The sequence below is a fragment of the Cnephaeus nilssonii genome (assembly GCF_951640355.1).
Source record: "Cnephaeus nilssonii genome assembly, chromosome: 6".
NCBI lineage: Eukaryota > Metazoa > Chordata > Mammalia > Chiroptera > Vespertilionidae > Cnephaeus > Cnephaeus nilssonii.
In genome coordinates, this window is record NC_137077.1 from 85,900,797 (window position 1) to 85,919,676 (window position 18,880).

General features: G+C 41.1%; 1 protein-coding gene across 3 annotated transcripts; it reads left to right on the plus strand.

Moving 5' to 3' along the window:
* Window positions 1-1,097: 1,097 nt before the first annotated feature.
* NUDT4 (nudix hydrolase 4) lies at window positions 1,098-18,612 on the plus strand. Of its 3 annotated transcripts, none has more exons than XM_079774238.1 (5): window positions 1,098-1,846; window positions 11,327-11,437; window positions 12,601-12,645; window positions 15,186-15,273; window positions 15,832-18,612. In XM_079774238.1, the coding sequence occupies exons 1-5, from the start codon at window positions 1,748-1,750 to the stop codon at window positions 16,029-16,031; spliced, it is 543 nt and encodes a 180-aa protein (XP_079630364.1). In that variant the 5' UTR covers window positions 1,098-1,747; the 3' UTR covers window positions 16,032-18,612. The 3 variants fall into 3 exon arrangements, with proteins under 3 accessions (XP_079630364.1, XP_079630365.1, XP_079630366.1); XM_079774239.1 differs by having other exon boundaries at window positions 1,099-1,846; window positions 15,189-15,273; XM_079774240.1 differs by lacking the exon at window positions 1,098-1,846 and adding an exon at window positions 1,853-2,219.
* The last annotated feature ends 268 nt before the right edge of the window (window positions 18,613-18,880 follow it).

Genomic DNA, 18,880 nt, shown 5'->3' on the forward strand with positions numbered 1-18,880 from the left:
CCAATGCACTGCTCCAAGCTCTCCAAGAGCCTCCAGGTTCTGAATGGTCAGGCCTCACACCCCTCTGGGACAGAGATAGACCCCAGCTCTCCCCACCCTGTCTGCTGACTTTTTCTTTCATTTCTACAGGCTCCCCTCACTCCCTCCTCTACTGGACATTGCACAATTCCCCGTTCCCTCAGCCTTGAGAGTTCACCAGGCTCTTCTTGGTCTACTTAGCTCCTCTTCCTCCTTCAGCACTCGGCCACCACCAGGCTGCCTCAGGAAACCTTTTCGGACTTGCAGATCTGGTCACATATCCTTGCGACACCCTCTACCACCTTGACCCTTAGGACACTTGTCGTTTAACAGGTACTAGTATGATTGTTTTCATATTTGACTATCTGCTCGCAGGTGCCTACGATCCTGGAAGGGTAGGGGCTGGTTTTGGCAGTCAGTGCTTTGCACACAGTAGGCCCTCCAGGAATGAGAAACGAACATTCAGAGGCGCCTGGATCTAAGCAGCCCGGGCCTCCGGGAAAGGGCAGGATGGAGTGGATTAGCTTCATTAACCACAGGCTTTGTGGCGCCTATCTTAGCCCCCGTGTGACACTCTGAAATCTAAAGGCTGTTTGTCCCAAGGCCCTGGGAGATTTACGCTCTCAAATAGCAGGCATCCCACTATATTTAGTGTTGTGGCCCCAGGATCTAGCTTACCTGTTACTCAGCATAAGACACACAAGAAAACCACTTAGTAAATATTAGCCATTGCCAGCATTAAGAAAGGCATTCTGGAGAGGGCCGATTCTTTGAAGAAATGTTTAAGCTTGAGCTGACGTTTCACAGAATACAAACGACTGCTCAACCACAAATTTAAAAAGGGGGTGGGTGGGAGGGATTTTCCTTCTCCCTTTCTTCTGGAAAACACAAGAAAACCTCTTCACCTCTCTAGGCCTTCATTCTCTTCTCTCCCCACTTCCCCGGGCGAATTGTGGACGCGTCTCCCCAGGCACTGCGGAGCCCGCGTTCGCCGCGGCGCCTCCGGGCCCGTCCTCCCGGGGCGCAGCTCTGCCGAGGCTGCACGGAGTTAGGGTCCCTCTCTCGGGGACGGTATGTAAGGTCCTTCCGGGCAAAGCCGCAGCGTTGATAAACAGGGAGGAAGGGGTCTTCGCTTCTTTCCATTCACTGGCATTGCAGCGGGCCCTGCCCTCCCGCGCTCGGCGGGAGCACCATCCCCGAAGCCGATTCACGAGCGGCGAGGCGGGCCCGCTCCCATCTCCCCTCCCCTCCCCCCGCCCCGCTCTGGGCGGCGCGCAGGCGCGTTGCCGCGCGGGGCGGAGCATGCGCGGGCCGCTTAAACAGGGGCGGGGGCGGCGCTGCCGTCGTCCAGTCCGAGCGAGTCTCCGCAACTGTCTCCTCGTGGTGCGACCCTCGAGCCTCGCTCTTCGCGTGGCGGCGGCGGCGGCGGCGACAGGAGGGAGCAGAAGCGAGCGGGCGGCGGGCTCCATGGAGAGCGGCGGACGCCGGAGCAGAGGCGGCGCTTCCTCCCCGGCACCCGGGCTCCAGTGACCCGCGCTCGCGCCTTGCCCCGCGTCGGAGCGGCCGCCGGCTCCGGGACTGACCGGCTTTGCTGCCCACCCCGCGCCGCCGCCTCGCCTCCCGACCCCCCTGCGCCCGACTCGCCTCGGCCCCACTCCCCGGCGGGGTGGCGGCGGCCGGGCCCCCGCCGCGGCGTCTGGAGGAGCAGCGGCCGCCAGAACCCGCCTCTATGATGAAGTTCAAGCCCAACCAGACGCGGACCTACGACCGCGAGGGCTTCAAGAAGCGGGCGGCGTGCCTGTGCTTCCGGAGCGAGCAGGAGGACGAGGTGAGGCCGGCGCGCACCGCCCGCGGGGCGCCGGGCCGGAGGGGGTGCCCCAGCTCTCCCCTCGCCCCGCCCGGCCCTCCGTCTGGCTGCCGGGCCGGGAGGGATTAGCCCCCCTTCCGCCCTCCCGCCCGGCCTCCCTCCCTCCCTCCCTCCCGCCTTCCTTCCTTCCTTCCTTCCTCTGGGCTGATAGAAGAGACAAAGGGGCTCGCCCAGCCTGACCTCCCGCCGCCGGGACGTGGTGCGCCCCGGAGGCCCAGCCGCCCCGGCCCCGCGGAGCCCCGCCGTCCGGTCGCGCCTAGCCAGTCACCATCTTAACGTGCGAACCGAGCGTGAAGCCCGAGGAATCCGAGTGCTAATGGAGGGAGTGGAAATGGCGTGAGTGTTGCCGCTCTAGCCTTCCTGCCCCTTACATTCTCCTTCTGTGTGACAACAGTTTGCGGTTTCGGGTGAAATCGAGGCTGGTTTGTGGACTAGCCGAACAGACCCCGAGCTTTCAAATAAAAGCCCATTCGGTCTAGTTCTGTTAGCCTCACTTTTAAGCGGCTCGTTGAACTCCTATGCACTTGTCATAATTATACTTGATTTTTTTTTTTTTTAAGTTGTCTGGTTGCAGAGAAACGGTTAGTGAAGTACGTGGAATAACGCCAGAAGGGAGGTGGACTAGAGGTGGGGGCAGAGTTGCCATTTTCCAGACAGTCTCTGGCTCTCGGCATATTCATCAAAAGCTTTTTGACTTGGCCGTGTTTGGTTTGACATCTGGAGAGGAGCTGTCTGTCTTGTCCTAAGAGGAAGCAGTCAATCTAGAATTGGTCCAGCTGCGTTGGGTTGATAGTGAGGTCCTTGAGGTTTCCCTCTTGGGCAGTTCTTACTTATTTCAGTTACATCTGCTTAATTTAAAAATGGCTCACTGCTTTAAATTTGCTAAGGGCAATAATATTTTGCTTAGGGCAAGAATTTTTTTAGCATTTCCACTCTAAAATGATTAGAGACGGGGGGGGGGGGGGGCGAATAGCATTCTGAGTTCTGCTCAGAATGTGCACAATAAAATACCAGGCTAAAGCTGGAGATGGGAATCTAATGGCTTCCTTATTGCTAGTCCCTGTAGTTAGGCGGAGTGTGACATTGTGTACACCCAGTTCTTAGCATGTTAACAAAAATCAAAGTGCTTCAAAATGGTTCTCTTCCAAGTCTTGTTTTGTCTGTATTTATTTATTTATTTATTTTTAAAAAGCAAGCTTTTTAGTGATATCAGTGCTCAGTTGCGGGGGTCTTTAAGTGTTAAACCTACATTTTCAGAAGAAATTGGTCTGTGTCTGAGCTGGGCCTACTTAGGAGAGCTCGAAAGTAAAAGGGGAAAGGTGTTTTAACATTTTACAAAGTAATAAAATCAAGCATGAAATGTATTCTATTAAAAAAGATAAAAGATTAGAAGGTCCTTGAGGGAAGGACCACATGAGGATAAAACATAATAGCCCAAAGTAATCAAAATAGGTTAAGGATCTTGTCTAATCTGCTCACTATTGTGTAGTCACATTCTTAGTTGAGTGATTATAATATGGAGGCATTGCCTAAAGACTTTTAACTTTGTTACATTTAACCCGCTTAGTGTTGGTTTATAGGTGAGAAGACAGTTGCAGAGCATAAGTACTGACTAATTAAGAAGAGGTAGTCAGATCACTGGTCCCAGCTCATAGCAATTGGGTGCACACTATTTGCTGAATGAGTGAGATTTTGTGAGGCTGAGCTTGGAGGTTTTCCTGAAAGTAGTGACTTTGAAGTCTGGTCATAACCTGAACTTGGAATCCAGGTTTTGTAAAACACAAGCTCTAGGGAAAATATGGGAAATGGGAGAAAATTGAAATGGTCTATAGTGTGTGAATGGGTAAAGCAAAGTCTGAGAACTTCAGAAGTTGCCTTAGCAAATAAACAAGGTCTTTTTGTGATGGGGAATTATTTTTATTGTAATAAATGCTAAATTACTAGCCTCTATTTGAGTCAAGAGATTGGTGCCAATAGATAAAATGAAGTGTAAGGAGCAAGATTTGGAGAACTTATTAGATAAATCCATTACATAAAACTTTGTAAATTTTATCATTTCTGAGTTGAGAAGCCAAATGAATCACTTTGTTAGAGAATATGGGAAGGCTCTGAATTCTCTGAAATGCATAGCCACTTTTAATACTTGGTTTAGTACTTCAGGATTATCTTCATTTCTGTAGTTGTGTACAGTTGGGGGATCCTTCTATAATACGATATTTATAGAACGAACCCTGTTAGTTACCTTGCCTGGGCATCTTGGTGCTTTGCTACGAATTTTTCCCATTCTGTTGAAATTACATTGCTAGCTTTCCAAGACTAGAATACAAGCCAGCCTGAACTCCCCTCTCTCTAGCTGATAGATGAGATTTCGTTTCCCCCACTGGGTTAAGAACACCTAGATCCTGGGTGGGAGATTTAAATGTATGCTGTATTTTATGATATGTTTACAGAATGTAAATTAAAATAGTAATTGCTGTTTGACCCCAAAAAACTATGCAGTGCAATGGTATGGTTGTCCCTATACTGAGGAGTTCTCAAGTAGCCCTTACTTTTGAACAGGTTGTTGTAGGAAAGAAGGTTGTTCTAACAAATCAGTCTTCTTTAGGGTGGTTTTATGTGTTTGTTCATTTTATGTTTTTCTGCTTTGTGAACTAAGTTATAAACATTACATTTTTATAGGCAGAAATTAGGCAGCAGAAGTAATTTATCAAGGTCACAGAAGCTGGCAGATCATTTTGACCTCAGGTTCTTCTAAATCTGTGTTCATTTGATCATCTTCTCTTCAGCTAGTTGCTTCTTTGTGGACTCACCCTAAGTTTTGGCAGTTGGGGTTCTGACAAGCCCACAAGTACATGTCCCATAGTGTAGTTGGGATACTGTTCTTTTGTGAATACATTCACAAAATGTAAAAAAAAAAAAAGATTCCTTTGAACATACTGTATTTACATGTTTGATAGTTTTAACAGGGATGCAAAGATCAAGTGTCTGCTCCTAAGGAACATAGTCTATAGCAGGAGGTTAGATAAATGACTGATAAAAGGGGAGGGTGGTAGGGTGAAAGTGCCAGCAGCTACTCCACGGTTGAGTGTGAGTCATTTGGAGTTGTATTGCAGCTAGTGGGTAAGGAAGAACCAAGCATCACAGAGCAAGACTTGGGTGTTGCTGTGGTCTGGTTGGACTACAGTTTAGGACAGCATAGGACAAATAGTTGAAAAACAGAGCATCTTAAATGTAAGTCTGAAGAATATCTAGGTAAGAAAAGAACTTTTAGTTTCAAACAAGTAACATTGAGCTTTTAGATGTATTCAAGGTTGAGAATGATCTGGCAGCAAAATAGGATAGAGTGCTAAAGGGAGAAATGACTTGATTCTGGTTGGGATCCAGGCACAGTTGTGAGTGGAAAACATTGAGAAAATAGTCTTAATTAAGAACTGGCTTTTTTTAAAGAGAGGGCAATTTATTGTTGGGAGCAGGCAGAGCTGAGGGAAGGGGAATGCACAGCTACTTCCCCCATGCCCCAGAGACACACACTGTACCAGTGCTTCCACAGAGTGGGGAGGAGACTCACCTGCCTCCTGGGCTGCCTTCCATTTTTATTTACTGCTCTCAATAGCTTTTAAGCTTCCTAAACCAGGGGCAATGTCTTCCAGAATCCTGAATGTATATGTCCCAAAATGTCTGAGTTCTATGGAATCATACACTGAAACTAAGGCTTATGGGGAAAGTAGAGTCTAAAACCTATACAACTCTAAAACCTGAGCTCTAATAAATAAAAACAATTATAATAAAAAATATCAGTGCAGTTAGTTAAGTCTCTACTAGCATTTTTACGTGTAGAATCTTCAGGTGGTCCACCTTTTTCAGAGGTATATTCTGGGACTCATACTTCCTCAGAGATTTAAGTCTTTGGAAATACCTGATTCAAATGGAGACCACTTCATCAAAATGAAATAAAGATCCAAAAGTAGCATTTTCTAAACACAGGGAAATGTCACTCACCTCTACATCTATGCCTGCAGATAGCAGGTGAAACAAAGGGCAATTTGGAGCCACTGGCTGGAGAGGACTAGTTATCCCATGTACCTCCAGCCTCTGGAGGCATAACTGAATTGCATAGAATTTGAACTGCACTTTTAGTTTATATGCTCTTATTTTTAATCCAAACCCGAGGATATTTTTTCAATTGATTTTTAGAGAATGGGAGAGAGGCAGGCGGGGGGAGAGGGGAGAGAAAAACATCTATGTGAGAGAGACACATCGATTGGTTGCCTCTCACACATGTTCTGATGGGGGCTGGGGTTCTAATCTGTAACTGAAGCATGTGTTCTAACTGGGAATCTGAACCCTTGACCCTTTGGTCCTTGGGCCAACCCTCCAACCACTGAGCCAAAGGGGAGTTTACATGCTCTTCTTACATCTCCCCAATGAGAAGAATTTGTTGGGCAGTGTAAGGCACAGACTCAATAATGTAGATCATTTTAATTCACAGACTCGGGGCTGTTTCCAAGTTGACCACTGTCACTACTTAAAATGAGAAATACTTCTATTCCAAATGTTTAAAACATTAGCATCTAAGAAAAAGACAAATGTGAGAAATGTCTTTTCAACAGTGCCAGGTGAGTGGTGTTTTATTCTGATAATCATCGATACATGCAAAGAGGGGTAAGGGCTATTAGTGTAGTAGGAGGAATGCTTATATGGAGGTGGTTAGGTTGGATCGAAGAGGAAGAATGTCTTCACTTTTCACCACTCTACCAGCATTGGCTTTAGAGTTTGAGTGCGATTCAAGTCTTAATTCTGCAGTCTGGTGGGTTGACAAGCCTCTTTTTTATAAACTTTTCTCTGGTCTTGGCTCTGGCTTATCCAGAACATTGAATGCCTACTTTCCTCTGTCTTCTTGTCACTTTAGTGACAAATTGTCATTATTTTGGCTATACAAAGTGTAATATACCCAGAAAGATAGTTGAAAAGAAATTTAAAACCTATGAATTACATGTATGGTTCTGTTAGCTGTTGATATATCCTTACTGAATAACCTTTTATAGCCTTTGTTTCTTCACTAATACCATTTTCAGAGCAAGTTGGCATGCTAATGCTATATTATAGATCCTAGTAGATTGAGGCTATTCTAGAAAAGTTTAGATGGCTTTGGGGGAGAGACTACTGAATAATAATACTTTGGGATGCAGTTCTATAGGTTTAGATTCTTCCAGTGCATTGGAGGGTTGTTGTTTTTTTTCCATTAAACACATTTTTATTGATTTCAGAGAGGAAGGGAAAAGGAAGGAGATTTAGAAACATCAGTGATGAAAGAGAATCATTGATCGGCTGCCTCCTGCATGCCCCACACTGGGAATCAAGCCCACAACCTGGGCATGTGCCCTGACCCAGAACTGTGACCTACTGGTTCATAGGTCAACGTTCAATCACTGAGCCACACTGGCCAGGTGTGTTAGAGGGGTTTTAATTGTCCTTGACTTTGCTTATGCTGCTCAGATTGATTTCTTCTGCCATGGCAAACCCATGCCATAGTTCTATCTACTCTTGTCTATGGAGTATATCCCTCAGTTCTTTGCTCTTGCATTACCACCCTCCCCTTGCCCTCCTCTGCTCTACAAAACAGTTCTGGCCATGACCTCATTTGAACTCCCAGTACTGAAGATGAGTAGGCAAGTACTTAATGAAACATGCTGGTTTTCAAATCTGTACCATCACCAAAGACTCTTTAGCAAATCTCTTAAGCTAGTAATTCAGACATTGATCATTTCTGTACACAGGTATTATTAATTTAAATTGATCATTTTTTTTAAATTAAAGTTTTTAAAAAATATATTTTATTGTTTTTTTACAGAGAGGGAGAGGGATAGAGAGTTAGAAACATCCATGAGAAACATCGATCAGCTGCCTCCTGCACACCCCCTACTGGGGATGTGCCCGCAACCAAGGTACATGCCCTTGACCAGGATCGAACCTGGGACCCTTGAGTCCGAAGGCCGATGCTCTATCCACTGAGCCAAATTGGTTAGGGAATGATCATTTTTTTTGAAAGATGCATTTTAAGTTAATAGTTTGATCCAATTTAATCATTTTTGGAATGTCAGTGCACAATAAGTTCTTGGTTTCAGCTAAATCATTTGTCCAAAACATATATGGGCCTGTTTTCTTGAGGCTTTCTAAACAGTAATTTATGAAGGGAGATGTTGAACCATACAGGGGTTCCATGTCACTGACTTTGGAAGAGAAGTTTAGTCATGTTAATGATGTCCTGTAGATAAAGATTTGGTATTAAATTGGAAGCTTAAGTGTTAGTTTCAGAAAAGCAGATGCAGACTATACTAATGGGGTTTTCCTACATTATTAATCTTATGTAATTTAGCTTTTATCTTAGACAAATCCTATATAATAAAAGCCTAATATGCTAAGTGTCCACCATTCATTTGCCCTTTCGACCAGTCGCTATGACGTGCAATGACCACAAGGGGGCAGATGCTCCAACCTGTAGGTTAGCTTGCTGCTTGGGTCTGGCTGATAGGACTGGGCAAGATGGGGCTGGACACGCCCTGGAGCCCTCCTGTGGTCCCTCCCCAGCCCCAATCATGCACCAGTGGGGTCCTTTGGCCTGGCCTGCACCCTCTCCCAATCTGGGACCCCTCGGGGGATGTCTGCAGGCCAGGCTGAGGGACCCCACTGGTGTACACCGGGCCTCTAGTTTGGAATATAACAGTCATTAACATAGATACATGACACTGAATTTTATGTTTTTAGGACTCAAACATGAATATCTATGGTTTTGAAACCATCTATTTACTAAATGAAGATGTACTTTTCTGGTGGCTAGCCACCTGTACAATTCTGTCCCATTATGAAGGTAATCAAGGACGTTGCTTAGACAGCATAGAATTGTGTAGTAAGAATTTCATCCAGGCAATAGAAACCAGATTATCCCTAACCCAGACGAGGAAAAGAGGCCTCCAACTCTGCAGCCAAGACCAGTAATTACCATTTATTTTTCCTTTGTTGCAAGATATAATGCTTGTGTGTACCTTAAGCATTTTTGTTTTAACTTAAAAACTTAACATTCATTTGCCAGTCTTGATAATAGGGCGAAAGCCTTTTTTGTTGTTGTTAATCCTCACCTGAGGATATTTTTCCATTTAATTTTAGAGAGAGTGGAAAGGAGAGCGAGGGAAACATCGACTGGTTGCCTCCCACATTCATAGGGATCGAGCCTGCAACCAAAATATGTGCCCTTGACCAAAATCGAACCTGGGACCCTTCAGTCTGCAGGCCAATGCACTATCCACTGAGCCAAACCGGCTAGTGCTAGGGCCAGAGCCTTTGAATACCATAGGTTCTTGCTCGATTTGCTTATTTTGGCTCTTTAATTCCAATTTTGATATATAAGCCCTATTTGCTAATACTTAAGAAAGCTTAGCCTGGCCGGTGTGGTTCAGTGGTTAAGTGTTGACTTATGAACCAGGAGGTCACGTTTGATTCCTGATCTGGGTACATGCCTGGTTTCATCTCTATCCCCAGTGGGGGGTGTGCAGGAGGCAGCCAATGATTCGCTCTCATGTTTCTCTCTCTCCCTCTCCCTTTCTCTATGAAATAAATTTTTTTTAAATGTTTTGTTTGTTGTTGTTTTTTAAGAAAGCTTACATTTAAGACATTTCATTTTATTTCACCAAAATTGCTGTATTTGGACGTGGTGGTACCCTCAATGTCAGCCATTAGTATTTTCTGTTTTAGCTAAGGCTTTGTCAACCATTGTGTCAATTTACAGTGCTCTCTCTCTGGATTTGCCACTGTTCTGTCAGTTATTTACTTGAAGGAATGATGCTGGTGGGAGCAATAGAGTCCTATCCAGATCAATGAGAGAAACAATGTTCAGACCCCTTCAGCATTAATTGATCACTGTTCTGCGGTGATGGTGAAGTTGTCTGCTTTATTCAAATTGAAGTTATGTGCCTGAATCGGTATTACCATATCTTCTACTTCAACATTTTAGAGGTTCTAGGGGAAAGCTGGGAGTTGCCGAACTACTGTCAGCCTGGAACTTTACAGTTGGGGCAGGTTGAGTTGCTGGCAGCTTACTCAAGTAGGAGGTGAATATTGTGCTGTCTGTGAACTCTTCAGGCCATCAGTTCCTCTGGTCGGAGGGAGGGAGCTGGGCAGAGAAAGCAACTGGCATGCATGTCAAAATATCAGGACCCACACAGGGGATTAAACTTTACTCTAAATTGATTTATCTTGTGAGAACTGTTTATATTTACTTGAAGGCAATATACTAAGGTAACATTTTCAGGTCAGTTAAGACATCTGTTATCTTAATAAACGTCATTTGGTTATTTATCATAGACTTTTTTTTTTTTTACTTGGGTGAATTTCAACCTAACTTAGCTCATAAATTTTTCATTTATAACATGGATATGTAATACTTGTTTCAGGTACTACATACTTGAAAATTTTAAAAATAGTGAGCTTCTAAGATACTCTGTGATAATAGCTATTGTGTGTTTTTTAAGTGTTTGCACATCTCAAGCTTAATGATGTTCTTGACTGGAGTCCACAGACTTTTCCTGTAAAGGGCCAGATAATATTTTCGGCTTTGCAGGCCATATAATCTCTGTCACTACTACTCAATTCAAGTTGTAGCACAAAAACATTCACAGATAATATGTAAAATATGAATGACTGGATTCTCATAAGATTTTATTTATGAACATTTGAAATTTGAATTTCATATAATTTAAAAATGTAAAAATCATTTGTAGTTCACAGACTGTATAAAAACAGGCAGTAGGCCATAGCTTGACAACCCTTTGCTAGATCATAAATTAAAACTGCCTGTTATCAAATGGAGCAACTTTTTCTAATTTACATAGATTTAGAATATGAAGGGGGCCTCTGTCTAATCTTAAGCAAAAAAGCATAAAAGGTAATAAAAATTCTTTACCCAGCATTGGCTTTACATGAATTTCCCTGTTCCTTTCTCACAGCATCTGTTATCTTATGAATATTCTTACATTTTATAGGTGACCTGCCTATGGTTACATATCCTTACATTTGAAAAAATAGTAAGATAATGTAAGTGAAGAATAATAGATCTGACCACAAACCTCAGGGTGTACAGCTCTGGTGCTAAAATACTAAGTCTCTTGCTTTTATCTTTGTTGATATCTAAAAATTGGAGAGTTTTACTAACTGAATCTAACAGCTTACATGATTTAATTAGGTAAGAATTATTTAGTGGTGAGATCTTGTTATTGTTGAATTCTGAATTCAGAGATGGTGTTTACAAAGACTGTCAACTGCTTTTTTGTACTATAATGTGTTCTAATAATTTTAATGAAATTTAAAAGTAGGTTAGTCTAGAAGAGATTTACAATCTTGTAAAGGATTTAGAATGTTGCTTATATATGGTTATGGTGGTTCTTTCAGGTGCTGTTGGTGAGCAGCAGTCGGTACCCAGACCAATGGATTGTCCCAGGAGGAGGAATGGAGCCCGAGGAGGAGCCTGGCGGTGCTGCCGTGAGGGAGGTTTATGAAGAGGTGAGGTGAACAGTAGTTTGTAATTTCTCTTTTCACATAAACTATATTTTGGAGTTTTACAGACAGCCTTCTGGTTCACAAACAAGGGACTTTGTTATATACACTGAGGAGAAGTCAAGGAGGCAAGTCACATAGGTGATTTTTGTTGTTGTTGCCTAGTTTAACATTTTAAAGCATGTGACTATATCTAGTATTTTACTAAGCATATATTTTTTCTACCTGATAAAATAGAGCTAACATCAATGTGGAACATGGACTTGCATAACAATAAGTCTGATCAGTGATCAATATATAACATGATGGCCTTGCCCAGAGCATAGTTAGTATTACACTGAGCAAAAACATAAAGAGATATTAATCATATGCTATGATTCTTTTTCAAGTAAATAAGTAACAAATTTGTTTTTATTTTACTTGTTTTGTCTGTAAGTTCAATAAAATGGTGCACGCACACGCTCAAAAGCATACATGGCCTGCTTGTCTTCTTACACGTGATGATATACCACTTGCTTTTACTCACAAGCAAAACAGCATAGTAAGTGCCACAAAAAGTTATTGAACAGCAGTTAAGAGTATAAATGGGAAAATAATGTTAAAGCTTTCATTGGGCCTTGGTGTGTACTTGGAGGTTTCATAGAGATGGGTCTTGAAGGATTAGTGGCTTCCTAAGGGAAGAACACATTTGAGATAGAGAAGACAAGCATGTACCAGTCTATTAGTTCACACTGACATTCCAATCACTCCTGGTAACCGTAATAAGGACTCTGCCTGTAGAAGGACTTGTACCTCCTGAGGTGTGTGACTAAAGGAAGATTGGCCTAAATGTAAGAAGGGGGAGGAGTATTTATCAGTTCCCAGAGAAAAGTCTGTTTTCATTCAGGAAGTTTGTCCTAAATTTGTAGGGAGTTAACTTTTGATCAGCTCTTGCCATTTCTTATTTAATAAGTGGCAATAAGTCTGATCAACAGGAAGTTGCATGTAGAGCAAATGAAGTCAGTGTGTTATAGCAAACCAAGGTCGTGAATCTCAGCACATCAAAAAAGTCACAGAAGCAGGCTTAGTGTGGAAGGGGCTAATGTGTTTAGATTTAAAAGTTGAAAGTATTTTTCATATCAATTTTGTTATAAAAGGTAAAATTTTTACATTTCATCTTTTTTCAATAGGCTGGAGTCAAAGGAAAATTGGGCAGACTCCTAGGCATATTTGAGGTGAGTTACGAAAGTAATTCTGGGGCCGTGGCTGGTGTGGCTCAGTTGGCTGGAGTGTCCTCTTGTGCATCAAAAAGTGGAGGGTTTGATTCCCAGTCAGGGGACTTACCCAGATTGCGTGTTTGATCCCTGGTTGGGGCACCTGTGGGAAGGAAGTAATCATTGTTTCTCTATCACATAGATATCTCTCTCTCTTTCTCTTTTTCTCTCTCTCAAAAAAGTAATCCTTGGTTTGCTGATAAGAGAACTAATAATTTCTTCCTTTATAGCTATCAGGCAAGTAAGTCATAAGCATTAGGAGGGAGGGAAGTAAAAACTAAACTTGCCTGTACCATTAGTTATATACAGCATATTATGACAATACAGTGGAGTTGATGGAGAAACACTTACCTCTTGGTTCACTGGATACTGTTTAGGTATAGACTTTTCAGGAGGTACAGTATCACCTAAGGGCTTAAGTCTCTTATGAAGAATGTCTGGAAATTTACCCTTACCATCAGCATATAACATTAGATGATATACAGAATGACTATCCTTAAAGGGCTGTGTGAGAATACATAGAACAGGTGCTAAAAGCATAGAATTCTCATCTGTATAATCCTTTATTACTGAATGCAGAATGGAATTTATGGGGAGGGAATTTGGAAGTGGTAGTCTGTGGAAAGTAGGGGGAAATGTGGTCAAGTCATGAGGCCCAAGCTATTCTCAAATAGATATTCACCCAAGATTCAAGCCTAGATACATGGTATACCAGATATAGTGTGATTGTTTCCCCCAAGATAGTATTTAAGGGTAGCTTAGTCCTTCTGATAGAACCATAAAATTTTTATTTGTGAGCCTTTTTACAGGAATTTAGAAAAAATTCTGATTATACAGTACTTGGTAGAATTGCTTCCCAGAATATAGTAATAGTTGAGTAAAGTTCCATCATGTTGACCAGTGTCACCCCAATCAATTTAATAACAAAAAATAGGAGTAAAGTTCTTAAGATAATGTTCAAACTTTCCCAGAATTCAGCACTTGCTTTGCCCAGTTAAGTAGCACTTTCTCCTGGTTAAACTAAAAAACATTGAGTTTTCTATAATTCTGAATAGCCATGGTATAAAGAGCACATTTGTCAGTATGCTGACAAGATTTTAAAAACTTCTCACATTATGTTTAATTTTATTTTTATTTCATTTTTTTGTTAATCCTCACCCGAGGATATTTTTCCATTGATTTTTAGAGTGGAAGGGAGAGGAAGAGACAGAGAGAAACGTCGATGTGAGAGAGACACATGGATTTGGTTGCCTCCTGCACACACCCCAACCATGGCCAGGAAACCTGCAACCAAAGTACATGCCTGACCTGAATTGATCCCAGGACCCTTCATTCTGCAGGCTGATGCTCTATCCATTGAGCCAAACTGGCTAGGGTGAAACTTCTCACATTATAAACAAACGTTTATATAACATGGGAAGGTAATGGTATTAAATGCTTTTACTGTTTTATAGAGTACAACTTAAATTTTATAGAATTTGAACAGAAAATGGTAATCAGTATACTTTCCCATTAGGAAATATAACAAAATTAGAATGGCCCTACTTATTCATCCTGGTGATTTCAGTGAATTTGTGATCATAGATTAATAAGGATATTGATTTGCCAGGCACAGAGTTAACAAGTTCTTAAGAATAAGGAACAGTAATGTTTGTGAGAGATGCCTCTACTTTATTGCTGTTCTTATTCCTTTCCAAAGACAAAATACATTGTTTGAGTGGATTACTCAGGTTATTTGTGGTAGAAAAAATTAGGGCAATTATCTCTAGTCTTAGACTGTACCAAACAAGGCTAACTTTAGTTGAAATGTGAGCCCCTTTGTCTCAAGGCCAACTTGTGTTTAATTTTGAACCTAGAGACAAGACTAGGTGGCAGTTTTAATATGGGTAAAGTTGAGGTTGAATATAGGACTAAAAATGTTCCATGATTGGGTTGACCCAGGTATTCTCAACCTTAGCTGTGCATAGTTCATCTGGAAGCTTTTAAATACCTAGGCCTGATCTCAAACTGAATTGGTGTCTCAAAAAACCATTTGCTCTGGGTGATCTAATGGGCGACCAAGATTGAGAAGCCCTAGTCTAAGTTAATAGAGCTGTGCTCTTGTGTGTCTTGTAAACCTCTGAGGGGAATGCTCTGAACTAACTGGGCATACTGCTCTACAGGTCGTGAGGGAAGCAGTTTTCCGTGGTGTGGAAAGGCTATCAGTATTAGCCCCACGGAATAGGACCTTAAAAAAGGATAGGAATGTAGTTCTTTTAATTACTTACCTGATGGACAGAAATCAGAGTGCTAAAAGTTTAGTACTGGGAGCTAATTGCACCACTTTAATGTTTTGTCTTACATAAACTCACTTCTGTGCTGGATTATACAACTGTGTATACTTGCCCATGTTGGTGAATAGGCTATGCTAATCAGCAGTGTGCCACAACTGATTTTTCCCCTTAAAAGTATGTACATGACTAGTTCCTGTAGATTAAAATGCTTTTCTTTTTACATTCAAGCAGAACCAAGACCGAAAGCACAGAACGTATGTCTACGTTCTTACTGTCACTGAAATATTAGAAGATTGGGAAGATTCTGTTAATATAGGTAAGTTTCCTTTTCCTTTTGCTATCGCAATTCTCTTAATTAAAATACTGCATATATGCCCTAGCTGGTTTGGCTCCGTGAATAGAGCGTGGGTCTGCGGACTGAAAGGTCCCAGGTTCTATTCCAGTCAAGTGCATATGCCTGGGTTGTGGGCTCTGTCCCTAGTAGAGGCGTGCAGAAGGCAGCCAATCGGTAATTCTCTCTCATCATTGATTTCTCTCTCTCTCTCTCTCTCTCTCTCTCTCTCTCTCTCCCCACACACACACACACACACCCCTCTCTTTCCCTCCTTCTCTGAAATCAATAAAAATATATTTTAAAAAAATACTGCATACTTATATCCAATTTTCATCTTAAATTATTTTTTGTTACCTTTCTTTAAAGAAGGGAAGATCAATATTTGAATTATTTTAGAATTCTTCAACATACTGTTGTCTAAGCCATTCCAAAAAAATAGTCATTTGTGAAGGAAGAGTGAGGAACATTTTTAACAGGGTATGGCTTACTTTTTAAATTTGACTTTATTGTATAGTAACCAATGTCATTACTGTTTTCCAGGAAGGAAGAGAGAGTGGTTCAAAGTAGAAGATGCCATCAAAGTTCTCCAATGTCATAAGCCTGTACATGCAGAGTATCTGGAAAAACTAAAGCTGGGTTGTTCTCCATCCAATGGAAATTCCACAGTCCCTTCTCTCCCAGATAATAACACCTTGTTTGTAACTGCTGCACAGACCTCTGGCTTGCCATCTATAAGATAGAATGTGCAATCTCATGGGGAGAGGCTTCTCTGTTTTCCTTGGCAAACATCTGAATGACGCTTGCAAACTGTCTGAATTTGCCATACAAGGTTTTCAAACAATTTGCATGTTTTTCAGATGCTTTGAATCTTTTTTTTTAATAGTGTAAAATATTTTAATAAGCCAAAGCCATGTGGAGTTTTTTTTTAGATGCCTTAACTGTGCCCCGACCCTCCCACCCTCCGTGTTATTTTGGTTGTCATTTTTTTTTCCGGTTTTTCGTCCATTTGATGTCAGTCTGTGGTTTCTGTCAGATCACCTTACTTGTGGGTATGTTTTACCCCCCCAATTAGTTTTCTCATTCACAGCATTAATGTATTCAACAAATCCTTCTGTTGTGGGAATTTACAAAAATAATTCTTGATATTAAAGGAAAACTTTTTCAGAGTATCACAATTTTAATTCATAAATTTCATATTTGGAATATTTCTGTATGGCCCAATGTTTTGACAAAGGACCTAATTTGCTATTTTCAGGAATTTGCCAGCTAATTTGTTTCAATTTTTACAACTGGTATTATGTCACTAACATAATTGCCCTATTGCTCAATAGTCCTTTAAGACAAAATTTTAACTCTATAGAGTTGGCAATTTTTAGGGAGGTATTTATTGTAAGCAAAACACATGTAGCAAATACATCATCTTATCATGAAATCTGGATTCATGGCATTTGAGTTAGCACACCCAATTGCCAATTCCCTTTATCCATAATCTCTTTACACCAAATACCTGAGAACCAAATTTCCCTCAATGTAAATTTTTAAAAATATATTTTCAGATTTTTAATTTAGTGACACCTGTTCAAACTTGTTGATCACCGATAACCAACCCACCTAGGTTTGGAATCTATAACCTCAAATGCCAGTCAGTGATGACGGCTTCACAATTAAAATGGCCTTCTTGCTGTTCAACTGTTACAGACTTAGATTGCTAGGGTACCTTCAGAATGTCTAATCTTTTATAGGTTGTCAATAGGTACTATTTATCATATCACATACTTTTGGGGCACTGGAACATACCAGAACTAAGAATTATTTTGTCTTATATTTGTCTTTATATGTATTAAAATCAAGAACCCTATCTAAAATATATAGGTACCTTTTCTGAAACTCCTGTATTTCCCCCAAATAGGCCAGGAATAAGGTGGGAGGGAAAACCTTTGAATAAGATGTGGGGTGGGGGATGAAGGCAAGATCATTCTGTATGTAGACATTAGCCTTTTGTAAATATTGTAACTGGCGAGTATAAAGTAGAAAATAAGTATAGTTATACATTTGTCCTACAAATTATTAACCTTAAAAATATAATTGCTGCTAAAAATAGAGTGCTGTTACACTTGAGGAAAATTGGTGCCACTTTATAAAATGAGATCTTGTGCCATAAATGCAGATGAACTAGATATAAACATTAGTTCACAAGTTAATGCTGTCAAAGGAATGAGTAAATTAACCATTGGCACTTCATTCTAAATTATGTGGTGTGGTCAAACACAATCGTCCAGAATTTTTGTTTTTCTTTGTACAGAGGTTATATATTCTGGGTGTTTAAATTCCACAGATTGACACTTTCTATCAATCTTCAATGGACTAAGATTTTTGTTCTCAGTAATCTCTGAAGTTTCTTTAAATTACATACTTAACACAGCAGAGAAACTGGATTGTTTTTGTATATAGGACTGTGTTCACCTGAAATGCTGTCACAGTGCTTGTGGGGAGGGGAAGTGGGTATCTTGTACATGACATTCTGAGAGTTAACAATGCATGAAATTATTTTATAAACTCTTAGACTATGTATTTGACCTGTAAAATATGTACAGTATTAATGTCAGCCATCTCTTAAAAGTGAGCCTATAAATATTGTTGTATAATTTTCTTTGGTCAGAAACATTTGGACGAAGTAGTGCCATTCGAGTCAGGATTTCTTCAGTGCCATTTAGCAAACCAGCTGTCTTTAGTCTATGCAACTAGCAGAAATTTGAATGATGCAACAGAAGATTTACAGTTGTCACACTTTAAATTTCATATGAGATTCTTTGCTATTCTTCTAGAACCCAGTCTAGCAAAATTAAAGGAAGGGCCCTAAGGATTTATTTCTGTTCAGAGAAAAAAACCTACGTTTTCAGGCTCAAGAGTTGAATCTACTATGGATAACAAAAAGTGTCTACTTATCTCAACCCTCTAAAGGGAGTGTTGGGATTGTCATTTGTGCTTTCTGTGGGGTACTTGGATAAAATTGGACAGCTAAAATTTTTAGTCCCATGTACCTCCTAATTAAAATGTTTGTAAAGTGACTTGTAGACACAAAGTAGCAACTAGCCTGCATGTTGTTGGGTTTTTGGTTTTTGTTACAGGTGAAGTTTTCCAACCAGATATCTATTCAGTTTTCCGGTGTTGACCACACAGTTGTATAAAGAAGCAAAACTGAAGGGGGGTGATTGTTGTATACACTTGAATTGCTTTGCATGGTCTCATTGAGATAATTGGTGTAAGAATCTTGACTTTTTTTTATATTTGGAAACATCAAATAAAAATGGAAATAAAGTACTTTTTTTTTTTTTAAATAAGACCATCCAAGAAAAAACTTGTCTTGCATCCCACAGTAACATTACTCTTCTCCCACTGATGGTCATATATGTTCTCAGTAAAAGTACATTTATACACTTCCCTTTATGATTAACTGGGTTATAAAAGGAACTGGTCACCAATAAGATGTTGCCATTACTCTCCCAATGGATATTTCCCATCTTCTTAGTAGCCTAATGGTGCAGGGCGGCTATCGCTGTCTTATAGCACTGTTCCCCTGCCCTAAGTA